This window comes from Trichoplax adhaerens, genomic scaffold (assembly GCF_000150275.1).
Source record: "Trichoplax adhaerens TRIADscaffold_3 genomic scaffold, whole genome shotgun sequence".
In the NCBI taxonomy this organism is placed as follows: domain Eukaryota; kingdom Metazoa; phylum Placozoa; class Uniplacotomia; order Trichoplacea; family Trichoplacidae; genus Trichoplax; species Trichoplax adhaerens.
The window spans coordinates 807,414-824,140 of NW_002060945.1; the positions used below are offsets into that span (position 1 = coordinate 807,414).

Consider the following 16,727-nt stretch of genomic DNA (forward strand, 5'->3'; position numbering starts at 1 on the left):
ATCTGCTCTGGCCAGTGGCCATATCTGGCATGATTATTCATTAATAGCGCGTCGATATTCCATGCTAATCAAATATCCAGCACATTTACTCTATCCAAGTCTTGTTTCCACCCAATGGGTTGGCTTGAATATGTTGCAAAAGAGAGAAAGAAGTGGAAAAGGGAAAAATCGTTTCTTGAGAAGATCCGATATGCGTCTGTCAAGAAAAGTAAAGAAAGGAGAAAAAAGGAAAAACCAGGAAAAGGCCAGAAAGCAACTCGAATTAAAACAGGTAAGATACCAATATGTCCACTAGGTGGTGTGTCAATTTGTAGTTTACTAGCAGCATATATATATATCTTATCCGTTGTCAAGTACACTGACTGCCTCATTCTCTGCAATCCATTCTCAAAACATCGACATGCAGATTCATCTGCTTGCTCAAATGAATTCTTTTTGCATTTCGCTCATCTGTAGTGGATTTTCAGCTTGTTATAATAGATTAACTGTTCCATCAATGATACCTATTAGCTTTTCTTTAAAAGACGTGACCTATCAAGTCATGTGCGTGTGATATTGTCTACCAAATAAATAATGTACGGCTAATCCATGGCTTGTACTTTTTTACCTTTCGCTACCCTACAGAGACCACTAATTGATCTAGATACGAGAAAACAAGAAGTTATTGCATCTCTCATTCATCAAGTCAAAACTGAACGCAACAGTAATAGACAACACCTTCATGACAGTGTAGTCAATGATATCCATCAAATTGTAAGAAATAGTCGATCATTGCAAAAACGTCAGCGTCTGGACGATTTGTATAAAGAGCAGCTAAACGAAACCCGAACTACTCCACATTATCAGCAACTTTTAGTAAGTATTCCTTACCCTTTAAGACATTATGATGTGCAATATTTACAGCGTATTGTATTGGCTTCTCCTTATTAGTGAAATTGAAGTAATTCATCTGTTCAATAGCCTCAATATTTATACAGTGTATACTACGAAGCAGACTACTTATTAATGTAATATATTGACATCATTTTATTCGATAATCCAGTATTAGATTTACATCCTGTCTAGACCTACCGTATAGATGCCCATGCATAGATACGTCGTTTTTGATATATAAAAGTCATGAATGAATATGATAAATATACTGTACCAGAAAAGTCAACGTACAAGCTTGATAAAAGTATAAAATCCAGAATCAGGATAATATACTGTATATGCCACCTGATAAACATATCCTTGGCTCAATATTTTACTGTACTATCGATATAACTACGTACTATAGTTTATCTTACTTTAATTTTTGCCACCTTGATAAAGTAGACATAGCAGTGCCTAATGTAATATATGTTCTATGTCTAACTCTAATTATATATATATAGTTCTGTGCAGTGATAATCTCTTCTTGCCTTCTTAAATTTAATAGCATGCCTGATTGCTACTACACTTATTAATAGACAATCACAATGAAAGTAGACATAGTCCCTGAATAATGCAATATGGTATTGTTGTCTATGATTGATATTTTGTTTTATTTAGGATGTTAGAAAGAAACTTCCAATATTCAGTATGCAAAATAAAATCCTCAAGTCTATTCGTGATAACCAGGCTATAGTAATAAGTGGCCATACCGGATGTGGTAAAACCACGCAGTTACCACAATTTATACTTGATGAAGCTATTGATAATAACAATGGGTCGTTGTGTAAAATTTTATGCACACAGCCACGACGAATTAGTGCTATATCTGTAGGTAGCAATAAATGATATATTTCATTGATTAATTATAATTCTTATAATACAGTATATTGAGCCCTTAAACTAATTAATATCTGGCTCCGTTAAAGTGACAATTTTGATTCATATAGCCTTTATCAAAAGCAATTAATAATATCATGAAGTTCATTTTAAATTCTTAGGTAGCCGAACGTATTCAAGATGAGCGTGGAGAGAAAAAGCAGCCAGGTTCTAGTGTTGGCTATCAGATAAGGCTTGAAACTAAACTACCGCGACGTTATGGATCAATAATTCTTTGTACAACTGGCATCTTATTACGTAAATTACAAAGTGATCCGCTACTTTCTCAATACAGTCATCTCATTATTGATGAAATTCACGAAAGAGACGCTATGTCGGATTTTCTGCTGATATGTTTACAAGATATATTAGTTAAAAGGCCCGATCTAAAGGTTATCTTGATGAGTGCTACCCTAAATGCTAAAAAATTTTCACAATACTTTAACAATTGTCCTATTATTGAAATTCCTGGAACTCTCTATCCTGTTAAACACTACTATTTAGAAGACATTATCACTTTCTTGAAGTAAGTGTCAACTTAAACAGCAGAAAAGCGTGATAAGATTACAGCTTGAATTATTTATGCTGTGATTATATCTTCAAATATAATGTTAATTTTAAAATCTGTTCATTGCAGTAATAGAAAAAATTATTATCAACCAAAAGTAAGAAATCCACAAGACAGTGGTGAAGACAAAATGAACAATGAGATCATTTCTTCGGAGACTGATGCATGGTATAAATATTTAGAAACCACCTCGAATAAGTAAGTGAATGGCAAAATTACGCTCTATTATTATCCTGATAGATCGTTAAGTTTGGATAATGTCTATTAATTAGGTATTCTCCAACAGTGGCCAAATCGATAAAGCAAATGGCATTCAAGAAATTAGACTTTACATTAATACAAGATTTATTAATTCACATTAATAGTAATATGGAGGTATAGCATGGCTATATTCTATGTTCATCTTTTCTTTAAAATATAAGCATTGAATACGTAAATACGGTATTTCTGCATGTTCTGTTGTACAATTTCGATCGAGTTAGCTAACTATCCAATTTTATAGGAAGGTGCAATTTTATGTTTTGTTCCTGGATGGGATGATATTCGTAAGTTGTATGAGACATTGATAGGAAATCCACGTTTTTCATCAGGTTTGTAATATCAGAGTAGAAGGTAGTTAGTTACTTTCGGCTATATTGACAAAGAACATAATGAAAAGATCATAACACAGAAAATATCGATAATATTATGTACGAGTATTGATGTATTCGCGCTTTGAATCTTAGAATAAACATGACTTACAGTTAATTCTGTTCTGGCTGTGCTTAAAGTAGTAAATCGTCCAATAGGATCTGTGCATTCTCCTTTCATTACGGGATATGAAGCTAAATTTTACTAGTTTATTGGAGAATATGAAATCCTGTATTTCGCAAACGCCGCTTCGATAGTTTACTTCTATTTTATACGCTTCTGCGGATATAATTCTTATAATGTATCGGCACATCCAAGTTTACAGTATTGTAATTATCTCTCTTAACATAATATAAAAGTTTTGTTATTGCATTCTTTTAATAGATCAATATGTAATTCTTCCATTGCATTCGCAATTATCGACTGCAAATCAGCGTAAAGTAAGTTCTATCATGCATACACCAAAGAAAGTGATAGTGTTGACTCGCTTTATAGGTAACCGAAGATATTTTAATCCGACTTATATTTTTAATAAGATTTTCGATAAGCCGCAACAATCAGTTCGAAAAATTATTATTGCTACCGATATCGCCGAAACAAGGTTTATATCGTAATCGTTTAATGATGTTAGCACTAATCACAGAAACTTTTCGGTTAGAGTTCTAATCGATTGAATTGACGCGTATGTAATGCGACGGCATTTTTTAAATTTTAGTATTACTGTTAATGACGTATGCTTTGTGATAGACTGTGGAAAAGTAAAAGAGAAAGTAAGTGATAGTAACTTTGTTGTAAACTTGAACGTATTTCATATTGATCATTATGTCAAAGGAATTAATGTTAAAAATGTCATTGACTTAATCATGCTACGTGCATACGATTAATAGCTCTATGATGCGGTCGGCGGCTTTGAAACTCTGGCTCCGGTTTGGACTAGTAAATCATCGGCACGTCAACGGGCCGGTCGGGCTGGAAGGTGCAATAGTATTCCCAACTAGTATCGTGCCGTTAATAATTAAATATGAATTTGATAGCTGTCACGCTTACTCATAGATGTTACATTATTACCGTTACTAACTTCTTATCATACATTATTATGCTGTAGAAAATTGACAGTAGTCTACTAATAAGTTCATTAACAAAAAATAGGTTTACTAACAAAATTTGTATCATTTCTAACAGTAATATTTATAGATTTGTATGTCTTAATTCTAGTTTTAATACATTCGATTTTGCTTTGTTCTTACAGAGTCCAACCAGGCCATTGCTTTTACCTTTATCCGAAATTCATAGCACAGCATATGCAAGAGTACAACTTACCCGAAATACTAAGGACTCCTTTGGATGAACTGTGTCTACAAATAAAAGTTAGTCTATACACGATGAACATATCATTGGTATCTATATCATTGTATGCTGAATAATAACACGAGGTATATTTTTACGAAGAAACTTAACCTAGGCATGATATCACCTTTCCTATCAAAAGCGTTGGATCCTCCTGATGATGGAGCCGTTGCAAGAGCGATACATCTATTAAAAGATTTGGTACTACAACTATTAGTTTAGCTATTAGTACTATCAAATACACAGAAATAAAATAGTAATTGTTATAAGAATGGAACCTTGTATAACATTTGCGTACTAAATTATCTATCTTTACGAATGACAGAACGCTATGAATAGTGATGAATCATTAACACCTCTTGGCTATTATCTTGCTACATTGCCTGTTGATCCCCGAATTGGAAAGATTATTTTATTTGGTGCTATGTTCTCATGTTTATATCCTGCGGTTGTCATTTCGGCATTCTTAGCTACCAAAGATCCATTTATCTTTCCCATGGTATGAGTTTGTTATAGCTATTATTAGTCTGATAGGCAAATTATGATTTGATTTTAAGATAAAAGTAACGCACTATTAATTATAAAATTATAATTTCAAGGATCGTAAAGCTGAAGTGTACAAAATTCGCAAAAAATTTTCTGGCAATTCATTTAGTGATCACTTGACATCAGTTGTTGCATTTTACGTATGTGACAAATTGTGATATAAATTGTGATTCTCAAGATAGTTTATTCAACTACTCTTTCTTATTGATTCAAATTTATACTATCCTCTTAGACATGGGAAAAGGCTATGCAAAGGAAAACTGCAGCTGAATTCTGCCGGGACAATTACTTATCTCAAAGCGGCCTTCGAGTAATGTTAAAAGCGATTAGATATTAAAAAATATTCTTAGTTAATGTATCAATGACTTCTTGCATTTCCTAGAACTACTCTTAATCACTTTGGATATCGCACTGAACTAATATTTGATTACTTGTATGTGCACTTTTAAAATATAGACTATTCTTGGATTAGCTCAACAATTTTGTAATCTCCTGTATGAAATTGGTTTTGTTGACACGAAAAACATTAGATCGCAAAATTATAATTATAACTCAAGTATGGGCAGCGTTTTAATTTTAGAGTTATTAAAATAACTACAATAGGCTTTAAGTATGACATATACTTTAAGAATTATCTTTCAAGTATTTATTTATCCTTCTGGGACATTTTAAATTATTATTAAATCTATTTCTGCTAGATCACAGTAGTTAATAAACTGATTGACTGATACTGTAATCTATGCTAGGCAATGAGAAACTTCTCAAAGCAATAATATGTGCTGGTCTATATCCTAGTGTTCTCCAGATAAAGTATAGAAATAATAAGAGAAGGTAAATTTTATGTAAAATTTTATTTACTAACATCTTAGTTTCAAATTTTGCGTCAGCTATAATAAGATTGAACGATCGCCGTATTGTCGTAGGTCGCCTAGATTTTATACTCGTTCCGGTGAGCAAGTTAATTTGCATCAAAGTTCTGTTCTCAGTAATTATAGACGGTTTGATAGCGATTGGTTAGTCTATCATAAGAAAATGAAATTAGGCGAACAGGTAAGGATACCATTGCTTGCGTGACTTAAGACCGCATTGTATTTAAGGACATGACTTTTGGATTAAAGGTTCATGTATTTGACACGACGATGGTTTCTCCTTTATCATTACTCTTTTTTGGAGGTGATATTGATGTAAAGCAGGTAATCAGTTAAATCTATTATGTTTTATAGTACTGACAAATGAACTGCATGAAAGAAAATAATTTGATCTCTTCTATTTAAAATTTTACATTATTGGACTACATATGGCAACTCATCAAGGTTCATGTTATTTTTATCATTTTAGTCAGAAAGTAATATTTCTATTGACTCTTGGATCAATTTCGAAGCTAATCCGAGCCTAGCAAGAATTATTATGGTAGCACTAAATATGATACTAGATTGATTAATACTGAAGCCGAAAGTTAATTATTTCAATAATGTTTTATGTACATTTGTCTCGGTAGCAATTAAGACGTCAATTGGATAATTACTTGGAACAGAAAATTAATCAACCGTCATTAAAACTAACAGCATCAGAAGACTCTTCTGATCTTAAAGGGAGATTATTACATGAAATCATTTCCCTCATAACTGAAGAAAATGTATCTGAGCAGGTTAACTTTCACGATTAAGTATATATTTAACATTCGCATTTATTATTATATCTTTATATTAAAAGTTCTCACTTTACTACATAGTTCAATGGTAACCCTATAACTTGTAATATAAATTTTATCTTATTAATTTAGATTAAAAGAAGGAAAATTTATGAGCCAAACTGAAATCATCAATATTAAAGTTGATGTTAAAACTATAATTCCATATGTTATTATCTTTACAATAAGGCTATTAATTCTATTAAATTAAAGAACAAATTTCACGCTTTACTGATCGCTACTACTGAATATTTATGCTATACTATACAGTATAATATCGAATTATTAGTATAAATCATTAAAGAGGAAGACAGTGTTACTAACGTAGCAAAAGATTTTTATATATCAATGCTTGATCTAGTCTAGAAATCTGCTTTATTCGTATTTGTTATTGTTTATAAAGTTTCTCCTTGTAAATCATATCCGAATTGCGAATATTTTACGATCTCTCGGAAGTATTTTATTACTCAAAACTGAATGCAATACTTCTTGTAAGAATGCAATCGTTCAATGATCGATTAGCTTTTTTTCTGACTGCTATATTTGAATGTACCGTGCAATAATATTGATGAATTATCTCTATGTTGTTCAGTCATATGCTAATAGCTGGTACATACATAGATTTAGCAATTTTTTTTGGTAGTACAATATTTTACTTTTATACTTGTACTTATCGTATCAAAGTCGATAATTTACCGAACTGCTAAAGTAATATTACATTAAGATTGCATAAGTCATTTTCGGCATACTGCACGGATTAAACCCTTGCTACAGCTTGTAATAAATACTAAGTCTATATCTGGTAAGAATGCTCATGATGCGGAACTAGTTATTACTTATTCAGTTGAATTAACTAATGATTAGTTAGCTAATCTAACAACTTAGCATACGGGATGTGATTAAGGCACAGCAGTACAGTATACTGCACCCTGTAGAACACTTTTTTTTTTATCTATAACCACTGCTGCATACAGCAATTCGGTAATTATAAAAGTATGAATGCAAATGCATCCAAGGTAAAGCTTGCTGATGCTCAGACAATTTTAAATATGACTATGCAGATAAAATCTGTATCGACTGCTGCAGTGATCCACTTGCTTATCACAGATACAGCGAATGCTTACTGTAAAAACTTGTATTATTATTAATAGCCCCTACAGGAGCCTTTGTTGCTCTATCATTCCACTGGAAAGCAGAAATTATTGTATATTACTGGGATAATCTTTGCCCATTTTACTGCGATCCAAATGCAGTCGATCACGGGCAACTTTCCTGAATCCTGCCTGACATCAGGTTTGCCGGATCAGTCTTAAAGCGACCGCACCCAGCTTTCCAATCTGTACTGTACAGTGTACAGTGCTGAAGAGAGACTAGCATCCGTCTGTCTAGAGGTCTTGGAACTATAAGGCTTAGTATGAGACCCTTTCGTATCCGGGAGTGATTATTGTAAGCTGTATAATCAATCCATCCTACAGTGATTAAGCTATTAACTTCCGCCAGGATCCATTCAACACAGACAAAAAGTCAAGCTCAATTTCATGTCCTGCTATCCCATTTGGTCGTATACGTCTACTAAATTATTAACAAGGACAAAACTATACCAGTTTAGGCATTTGTATAACACTTCCATTAAACTTACTTCATCAGATGATAGTGAGTATGTGTTAAAAGATCAAGGAATGGACCGAGGACGAGGAAGAAGCTTTGGACGAGGTGGTGGTGGTCGAGGTAGCTATCGAGGTGGCAATCGAGGTGGCGGTCGCGGTGGCGGCGTAGGTAGACCACCCGGCTTGTCTGGTAAGGAAATTGGCATGTACTATGCTAATTTAAGTCGAACAAGGAAGAAAGAGAAGGAGAAAATAGAAGTAAGCCGTCTTATAACTGTAATGACTGTTATATTATAATACTGGAATACGTAGTATGGCAATTGCATTTTACTCGATGCTTTGCAATCTCAGTGCTACAGTTACACAAGCAACTGTCCAAGTGTCTATTAATCTAATTTTGCTTTTAAGTATACTTAGTTGGGCAATGTTGCCTATGGAATACAGTTAAACTGCTATAAATAGGATGTAAATAAAACTATATCTCCTATTTTAGAGAGCTGTCATTGAGTTAGATGACGGTAAACAGCATGCGATCGCATCGATCGTAGATCAAGTGGAAGCCAGTTGTAGCCTCGATAACGAATCCAGCCATCATGTAGATTCTGATCAGCAATTTTCTGATTCGATTCAATTCTTACAACGAGATCCTCATCTTGATAATAGATTAAAAGAAGAATTAGAAACGAAATTTAAAGATCCAAGCTATCAAAAATTGCTCGTGAGTAACAGTATCTTCTACACTGCTACATTTATATTCGTAGATACTCAGTAGCTCAAATGGCTTAGTCAGATATTCTACGCGTATCTTGCAGTTAGCCGCACACTTTGTAAATGCACCGCAATTGCTAACCCATTTGTTTATTTACTATCACTTATTGAAAAGTTAAAATTAGCTGTTGGCTTACTGTAGCAAATGCTACTATGTCAATTTCGTCTACAATTGTTAACCAATTTACTTATTTACTATTGCTTATGGTAAAGCTAAAATTGGCTGTTGGCTTACGATATGAGCACACATGCTGTTGAGCTAATGTTACCATGGTGTTATGGACATAGTAATAACGTAGCGACTAGTAGTTAATTTATATAAATAGATGTTCTTACCACTATATTTTAATCTAACAGTAAATTCAATAATTCTTGTCAGGCTGAGAGGCAGAAACTTCCGATTTATGCAATGCACGATGATATTATGAATCTCATTCATAGTAATCAAATCGTAGTTATTAGTGGTCAGACTGGATGTGGTAAAACTACGCAGTTACCTCAGTTTATACTTGATGATGCTATTTGCTCCGGCAATGGATCATTATGCAAGATTGCTTGTACACAGCCACGTCGAATTAGTGCAATATCGGTAAGTTAGTGCCTTAGCTATAAGTTTGAATGCTGCGTCTTATTCTGATCTATGATAACGTGTATTTGTAAATAGGCTAATGAGTATAGAATATACATTTATAAATACAAATATGAATATAAGTATCGTAAGCTATCCTGATTTTAAATACGATTTATAAATAAGTCTCTTTGGACTATAACAGCCTTCATCAAGCTATACCACCTATACAATTCTCTTATCAACCAACACTAACTGTATGATTAAGGTTGCTGAGCGTGTTCTTGATGAACGTATTGAGAAAAATCAACCCAATCCGAGTGCAGGCTATCAAATTAGGCTAGAAAATAAGCTACCGCGAAATCAAGGGTCAATGATCTACTGTACAACTGGCATTTTACTCCGACAATTACAGAATGATCCGTTACTTTCACAATATAGCCATCTTATTATCGATGAAATCCATGAGCGAAATTTAATGTCGGACTTCTTATTAATCTATTTAAAAGATATTTTAAGCAAAAGGTTGGATAAAAGTTATTTTAGATATCATAAGAATAAGAACTCCATTCAATCTCCGACTAATACAGAACTTATTAACTTTTCCTAGGCCCGATCTAAAAGTTGTTCTAATGAGTGCTACGTTGAATGCTGCTAGCTTTTCTTCGTATTTTAATAATTGTCCAATCGTGGAGATTCCCGGATCGTTGTATTCTGTTAGACATTACTACATGGAAGACATTATCTCGATGCTAGGGTAAGTCCAAATTACAGGACGTCGTGCTGTTATGATAAAAGATAGTACCATTTCATTTTTAATTGTAGAAAATGTACTAAGAGAATGAGTAGATAGCATGCATAACATAGATTAAATACAGTAATGTACTGTTCTGTACGTACATTAATTTCAAGGCTAATATTACTAAGGTTGTAGATCTTCCATACGCTCATATTTTCGATAATAATATATAGCTTATACAGTAGTTACATGATTGAGAACAGAACTATCATAGCAATGGGTTTCACCAAATAGCAAGTATTGATAACACTTACTTCATGTTACAGTAATCAAAAAGTATACTTCCAGCCGAAATCGAATACACGTAATAGCACACGAGGTAGGAACCGACCATATAGAAGTAAAGAAAGTGTTGAAGACAACGATTGGCGCGATTTTTTAGGATTCATTTCGGATGAGTAAGATACCGCGAATTGCTGCAGTATATTGTCGATGTAACAGCTCACATTAAATTTATACTATAGTATTAGATGAATAGATCTATTCTTGTACGGCCCAGGTATTGCTTAAGAACTGCACAGTCTGTGGAACGAATGGTTTTTGACGATTTAGATTTCGAATTAATTGAAGATATAATAACTTACATATCAGATCACATGGAGGTAGGTCGTTCAACCTTTTCGGCGGTAAAACGTGAGGATATCCATCTCTTGCTAAGCTATATTTATACAAACAATATCCGACCTTGTAGAAAGGTGCTATTTTATGCTTTCTGCCTGGATGGGAGGACATTCGTAAACTTTACGAACGATTACGATTAAGTCCCTATTTTTCGTCAGGTATTTATATAATTCTAAATTGTTGACGCGGTTGATGCAATGTACAGTACACTATACTGATTGCGACTGCATTAACGATATTATCTGTATACTTCATGAGTTATAATTTACAGCAACAATTCCAGCACTTTATTTAGAAGATAATAGTTATTATTATTAAGGTGCTTACGAAAAACTTATAAAACTTGGTTTTAAACTAAATAGGGAGATACCTAATCATCCCGTTGCATTCGCAATTATCAACTGTAAATCAAAGAAAAGTAAGTAAAATGAACGCTAACATTGATCTTAAGACTTTTCCAAAAGAAATTTTTTTATGATGCTAATCATTTCTTACAAGATATTTGAAAAACCCCTACCTTCTGTTCGAAAAATTGTTATTGCTACCGATATTGCTGAGACAAGGTTACCACTTACAGCAGTACTGTACCCATTTTCAGCTCAATTAGTAACGTTATTTATTTAGAATTAAAATTATTTTATTAATTATAGCAATTTTATTTCAGTATCACCATCAATGATGTATCGTTCGTAATTGACTGTGGTAAAGTAAAAGAGAAGGTAACATACTGTCAGCTTATTATTGCATCTGTTAAATAAATGATGACAGAAATTGATTATTTATTGTATTTTGCAAATGATGTGTCATGTAATAATATTAATTAGGCCTATGATCCCACCAGTGGCCTAGAAGTTCTTTCTCCGGTCTGGACCAGTAAAGCATCAGCACAGCAAAGAGCGGGTCGAGCAGGAAGGTACGTGTATTTCATGAAAAAGCACCTTTCTGATAGGTTAAGCTTGCGATCAAGGCGACTATATGTATGACTTTATCATAACGATTTACTCTTAGAGTAAAAGCTGGGCACTGTTTTTACCTTTACACACAATTTCATAAGTCGAAAATGCAAGAATTTCAGTTACCAGAAATGTTAAGGACTCCCTTGGAAGAAATATGCTTACAAATTAAAGTAAATTCAAGAACTCATCAATATTTTATGTCATCATTTGAAATTTTAAAATTTGTTAAATCCAAACTTTGTACTTCTGTGGTAATTCACTTTCTGTATAGATCACTATATTACATTATATTTTTAGAAGCTTAAATTAGGTATGATAGCACCGTTCCTATCGAAAGCAGTGGATGCACCGGATAGTGAAGCAGTTGCTCGAGCTATAGCTCTTTTAAAGGATTTGGTAATGATAAATGATCAATCAAGAAAAATTTTATCTTTAGACTTTTGAATGATTAAATATCGCATTTTATAAATATTTGTTTTACTATACTTTAGTATGCGTATACGTAATTAATTATTAAAATATTTTCTAATGTTTATCTAATGAGATTTAACGTTATTGTTTTAGAATGGTTTAAATGATGACGAATCGTTAACTCCACTCGGACATTATCTTGCGGCACTCCCACTTAATCCTCGCTTAGGGAAAATTATTATATTTGGCGCACTGTTTTCTTGTCTATATCCTGCTGTAATAATATCGGCATTTTTAGGTCATAGGGATCCTTTTGTATTTGTTATGGTAGGAGGTTTTACGTAGTAAGCCTTTATGCTTACATCTAGTAATAACAGAAAAATGAATTTATCTAATTATGCTGTTAAATCTATTATTCATTACAGGACGATAGAGAGGCCTCAAGACGAGCACGTAAAAGCTTCGAACATGATTCAATTAGTGATCATTTGACACTGTTCAATGCCTTTAAGGTTAAGCAAACTTTGCGCCTTGAAAATTGCATGATTCACATTAGTACTAGTTCTGATATGTTTCGTGCTGCAATTGCAATTGACGATTTTATCCTTTAGTCGTGGAAAAAAGCTAAATATAACCGAAATGATTATGACTTTTGCCGGAGTAACTTGTTGTCTGCAAGCGGCCTTAACGTAAATGCTGTTTCGATAGTCTACAACTATAACGGAGCCTTGAATAATTAATATCAAGTTGTTTATATTACATCAGATGGTTCACAAAATGGCAGATCAATTTGGTGATCTCTTACACGAGATTGGATTTATAGATACCAAGGATATAAAGGCAAATCGTTATAATGTTAATTCCGGTAATTATCATTAACAAATTTTATTTTTATTTCTATATGCAATCTATGATTGTCGGTAATTAATTTTAACTCTAAATTAATTCATTGTCAAGGCAATAGTAACCTTGTTAAAGCAATCTTGTGTGCTGGGTTATATCCAAACGTTATTCACGTCGAACATAGACAAACAAATAACAAGAGGTTCAATTTCATCCGTGCTTCTAATTAAATTTGGTTAGAATGCTTAGCAACCGTTATGCATACTTATTCTAACTTGTATTCTATAAATCATAATTTAGGCCTCCTAAACTTTCAACGAGACACGACAGAGCAGTGTTTTTTCATCCCAGCTCGGTCCACCATAATCGAAATTTTTTTAGTAGTAAATGGTTAATATACCATAAAAAAATGAAATTGGATAGTCAGGTAGGACAATTTTCCAAGATTTACGATACTGTACTTTCAGTTATTATACTTTGGTAGCTAAATTTGCCCTATACTAATGATACTATCGACTAATTTCAGATTAAAATATTTGATGCCACAATGGTTACTCCGTTTTCTCTATTATTTTTCGGTGGTGATATTCAAGTAGACGAGGTTAATATTCCTTTAAAATTTTACATAGCAATTCATTATCCTCCAGCTAAGTATTAGTAATATTGTTAAATTTCATAATGGGGTATCTTTTCTAGAAATGAGGTTGATAATTTAAACATACAGTATTTATTGCGACAGTAGCTAAAAGAATGCATTCTTTGACATATTGCTATTCAAATGGACACCGATGCCGTATAGTCTGAAAACACTATCTCAATCGACACATGGATTAAGTTTGTTGCTGATGCTGGCATCGCTAAATTAATGAAGGTAATTAGAACGTTCTACTCGTACCAATAACTCAACGCTTTCCATATGTTAAGCAATAGAAAAATTTTTTATTATTTTTGTTGACAGCAATTAAGACTCCAACTGGACAACTGTTTAAAGCAGAAGATTAAGCAACCATCACTGCAATTAACTGCATCAAATGATCAGTCTGATCCTAAAGCTAAATTGTTCCAGGAGATTATTAATCTTATTACACGCGAAGATTTATCGCAGCAAGTAAGTAATAGTCATTACACGTATGTATATTCATACAGTAGTCATTTGAAAGAAATGTCTTATAAAATTTTTGTCGCACGACTCGTAAGCTAATCATTGACATAATGGTTTATTGCTAAATAGGCAGAGCGAATAAGAAGCGCTCAATCCTTACGGCTTTCCGATGTAGCTGCAAGTAACGACTAATATGTGTATAAAGGTTTTGATTACAAACTAATGTCCTATTTTTAACTTGATTAAATACACGTATGCAAACAGCATCGATACGAGCTTTGGTTTATGCTATTTATACTAGAACGTGATAATATATTCCATGTAGCCATTGTAATGAGATAAACAACTTTAGCCATTAAAAGATATTTTTGAAAGCATCGAAGAATTGTTTTACACCAGCATCCTGGCCTTGATTGGATTGATTTGATACACCAATTTTATTGATGTCTAATCTGGCTACGGCTGGATACTTTTTTTTAACTTTCTCCATTTCACGATTTAAATCGAAACGAACGGTTTGCATTTTAAGTAGTGGGACATGCATATTATACTTATCGACATTTTCGTTAATCCTAATAGTTTGTTCTTCAACAAATTTTACAGCCCTTTTCCAATTTAATTGCTTCTCGTTGCATCGGGGCTTTTTTTGCACTTGTTCAGCTCGATCTTCCAGCCTGGCACGTAGAAATTTTTTGTCTTCACGTATTTCTTTCCCAAGCAGGATCCAGTTGGGTGCATAACCTAATGATACAATACGTGTAGATAGTAGTAGAGTTTATTTAGTCAAATTGTGTTGTGAATTATTGTATGGCAATTATTTTTACAGTATATTAACAATATTGCTAAGTATAGTATTAAAGAGGCTATCAGAATTCAGAAGGAGAATGATACGAGTACGGCAGAGTAATGTGTATAATCGAGATGCAACATTTAGTAGAATTTGCAATTATAATTGTAAGAAAGTGTCATCGCTCAAGTAAGAATTATTTTCAATGAGGTATGTAACCTGGAGAATTGTATCTTACGATTAAAAGGTTACTACTTCAAGGAGAATTTAAAGTAGATCGCAATACGACATGTAAAATAATTGCAAAGACCCTACATAAGTTTCTTACAGGTTTATTGATAAGCAATGAAGTTGACTTGGAATGATAACTGCATCCTATCTACTATAAATTAGTAAAGCAGACCTAACTATTTGATATATACCAACCTGAATTGACAAGCATTTTATTTAAACGATATTCTGTACCATCCAGCAATCCTTCGTGTTCCTCTTTTAAAGGTTTTCCATAACCCTCTAATTGATGTAAATTATCAAATTGGCCTCCCTGGACGGCCTGTTGGATAAAATCTTCAGCAATCCGATCAATACTTTGCACGATTTTCCCTTTTCTACCAGGTTCTTGATACTTTTGTTGGATATTCATTTCAACAGTCATATTATCAACTAAACGGACATGATAATCAGCAGTTTCTTCAACTGCTTTATCCATACGTTGCCTAAGAGTAGCTTGTTTCTCTTCTGGAGAAGCCGTCGAAGTCGCAGGATCAGTGGATAATTTGGTACGATGTTGTAACACCTTATTTTCAAATTCATCCAATTGCATATCACGCGTTAGCTCTTCAATTTCATCAGGATCATCTAATGCCTGAGTTAGTATTGTTTTGTAGGCATTTTGAACTTTTACAAATTGCGATAAATTGGCTTGACCTGATGAGCTATCAGGATGCAATTTTTTGACCAAATCATGATAAACACTTTTAATATGATCTAAGCTATCATCTTGTTTTACACCTAACACTTGACAACTTATTTGCAACAATCTCGATCTATCCGTATGTTGATAGCGCATTGGACCATGGTGAACGCCGATGATGGTTAATCTTGATGGGAGGCCATGATTGCAACATCGCTTGATGGCATGGTGCAACATGATTAGCTTGTAAAACTTTGGAGAACAATCCAACTGATTGGTAATACTTGTAATGAATAATTGTCTTCTGCCTCTAGCCCTACAGGTCTAGAAGAAAACCTTTCGATAGCAATGATTTTAAAGTAAGCCTAATCAATTAAGATATTGTCTCCGATGATGCCAGAATGAATAAATTCATAACAACATTAATAATTATTTCGACACGATGGGAAGACAGCAGCTATGGCTCCAGTGGCCTTTTACCACTTGAATCTTTCAGGACCAAGCTCAGGTCTCAAGTCTAACCAATAGGACACTCGCTACTGTACCAGTAATGGACCTGCACTGCGCACAACAACTTCACGCAGTACCGTACCGATGTCACGGCGATGATGTAATGCTTGCTCGCTTACAGTATAGGTACTAGCTCATACATGAACATGGTATAGTGTACACTACAACATGTCGATCGCTCGATGATAGGCCCTCCCTCATCTAGTCATACGGCTCTTGTCTGTCCTTCTAGCTGTCCTTACCGGGGAGTAGTACTCAGGCAAGACTGCA

The 16,727-nt window shown here is 33.6% G+C and overlaps 3 protein-coding genes across 3 annotated transcripts; 2 read left to right on the forward strand and 1 right to left on the reverse strand.

Annotated features, from left to right (window-relative positions):
• Positions 1 to 114: 114 nt before the first annotated feature.
• On the forward strand, positions 115 to 6,698 carry TRIADDRAFT_54096 (uncharacterized protein; the record flags this gene model as incomplete). Its single annotated transcript, XM_002110235.1, has 22 exons — positions 115 to 271; positions 644 to 855; positions 1,534 to 1,743; positions 1,914 to 2,317; positions 2,429 to 2,557; positions 2,632 to 2,734; positions 2,862 to 2,949; positions 3,374 to 3,429; positions 3,526 to 3,590; positions 3,705 to 3,759; positions 3,877 to 3,965; positions 4,239 to 4,356; positions 4,439 to 4,537; positions 4,662 to 4,835; positions 4,936 to 5,022; positions 5,115 to 5,192; positions 5,339 to 5,438; positions 5,629 to 5,713; positions 5,806 to 5,932; positions 6,001 to 6,075; positions 6,381 to 6,530; positions 6,666 to 6,698. 22 exons carry the CDS (start codon positions 115 to 117, stop codon positions 6,696 to 6,698), a joined length of 2,694 nt encoding a protein of 897 aa, XP_002110271.1.
• A 1,553-nt stretch (positions 6,699 to 8,251) lies between these two features.
• Positions 8,252 to 14,346, forward strand: TRIADDRAFT_22905 (uncharacterized protein; the record flags this gene model as incomplete). The annotated part of the gene is made up of 23 exons (XM_002110236.1): positions 8,252 to 8,437; positions 8,673 to 8,947; positions 9,305 to 9,536; positions 9,784 to 10,040; positions 10,126 to 10,272; positions 10,581 to 10,712; positions 10,814 to 10,916; positions 11,006 to 11,093; positions 11,298 to 11,353; positions 11,434 to 11,498; positions 11,600 to 11,654; positions 11,760 to 11,848; positions 11,944 to 12,061; positions 12,189 to 12,287; positions 12,456 to 12,629; positions 12,728 to 12,814; positions 12,914 to 12,991; positions 13,068 to 13,167; positions 13,260 to 13,347; positions 13,446 to 13,572; positions 13,672 to 13,746; positions 13,945 to 14,016; positions 14,104 to 14,346. 23 exons carry the CDS (start codon positions 8,252 to 8,254, stop codon positions 14,344 to 14,346), a joined length of 2,946 nt encoding a protein of 981 aa, XP_002110272.1.
• A 373-nt stretch (positions 14,347 to 14,719) lies between these two features.
• Positions 14,720 to 16,100, reverse strand: TRIADDRAFT_15044 (uncharacterized protein; the record flags this gene model as incomplete). The annotated part of the gene is made up of 2 exons (XM_002110768.1): positions 14,720 to 14,988; positions 15,461 to 16,100. Coding segments are annotated over 2 exons (909 nt in total), but the record flags the coding sequence as incomplete, so codon positions are not given.
• Positions 16,101 to 16,727: the final 627 nt, after the last annotated feature.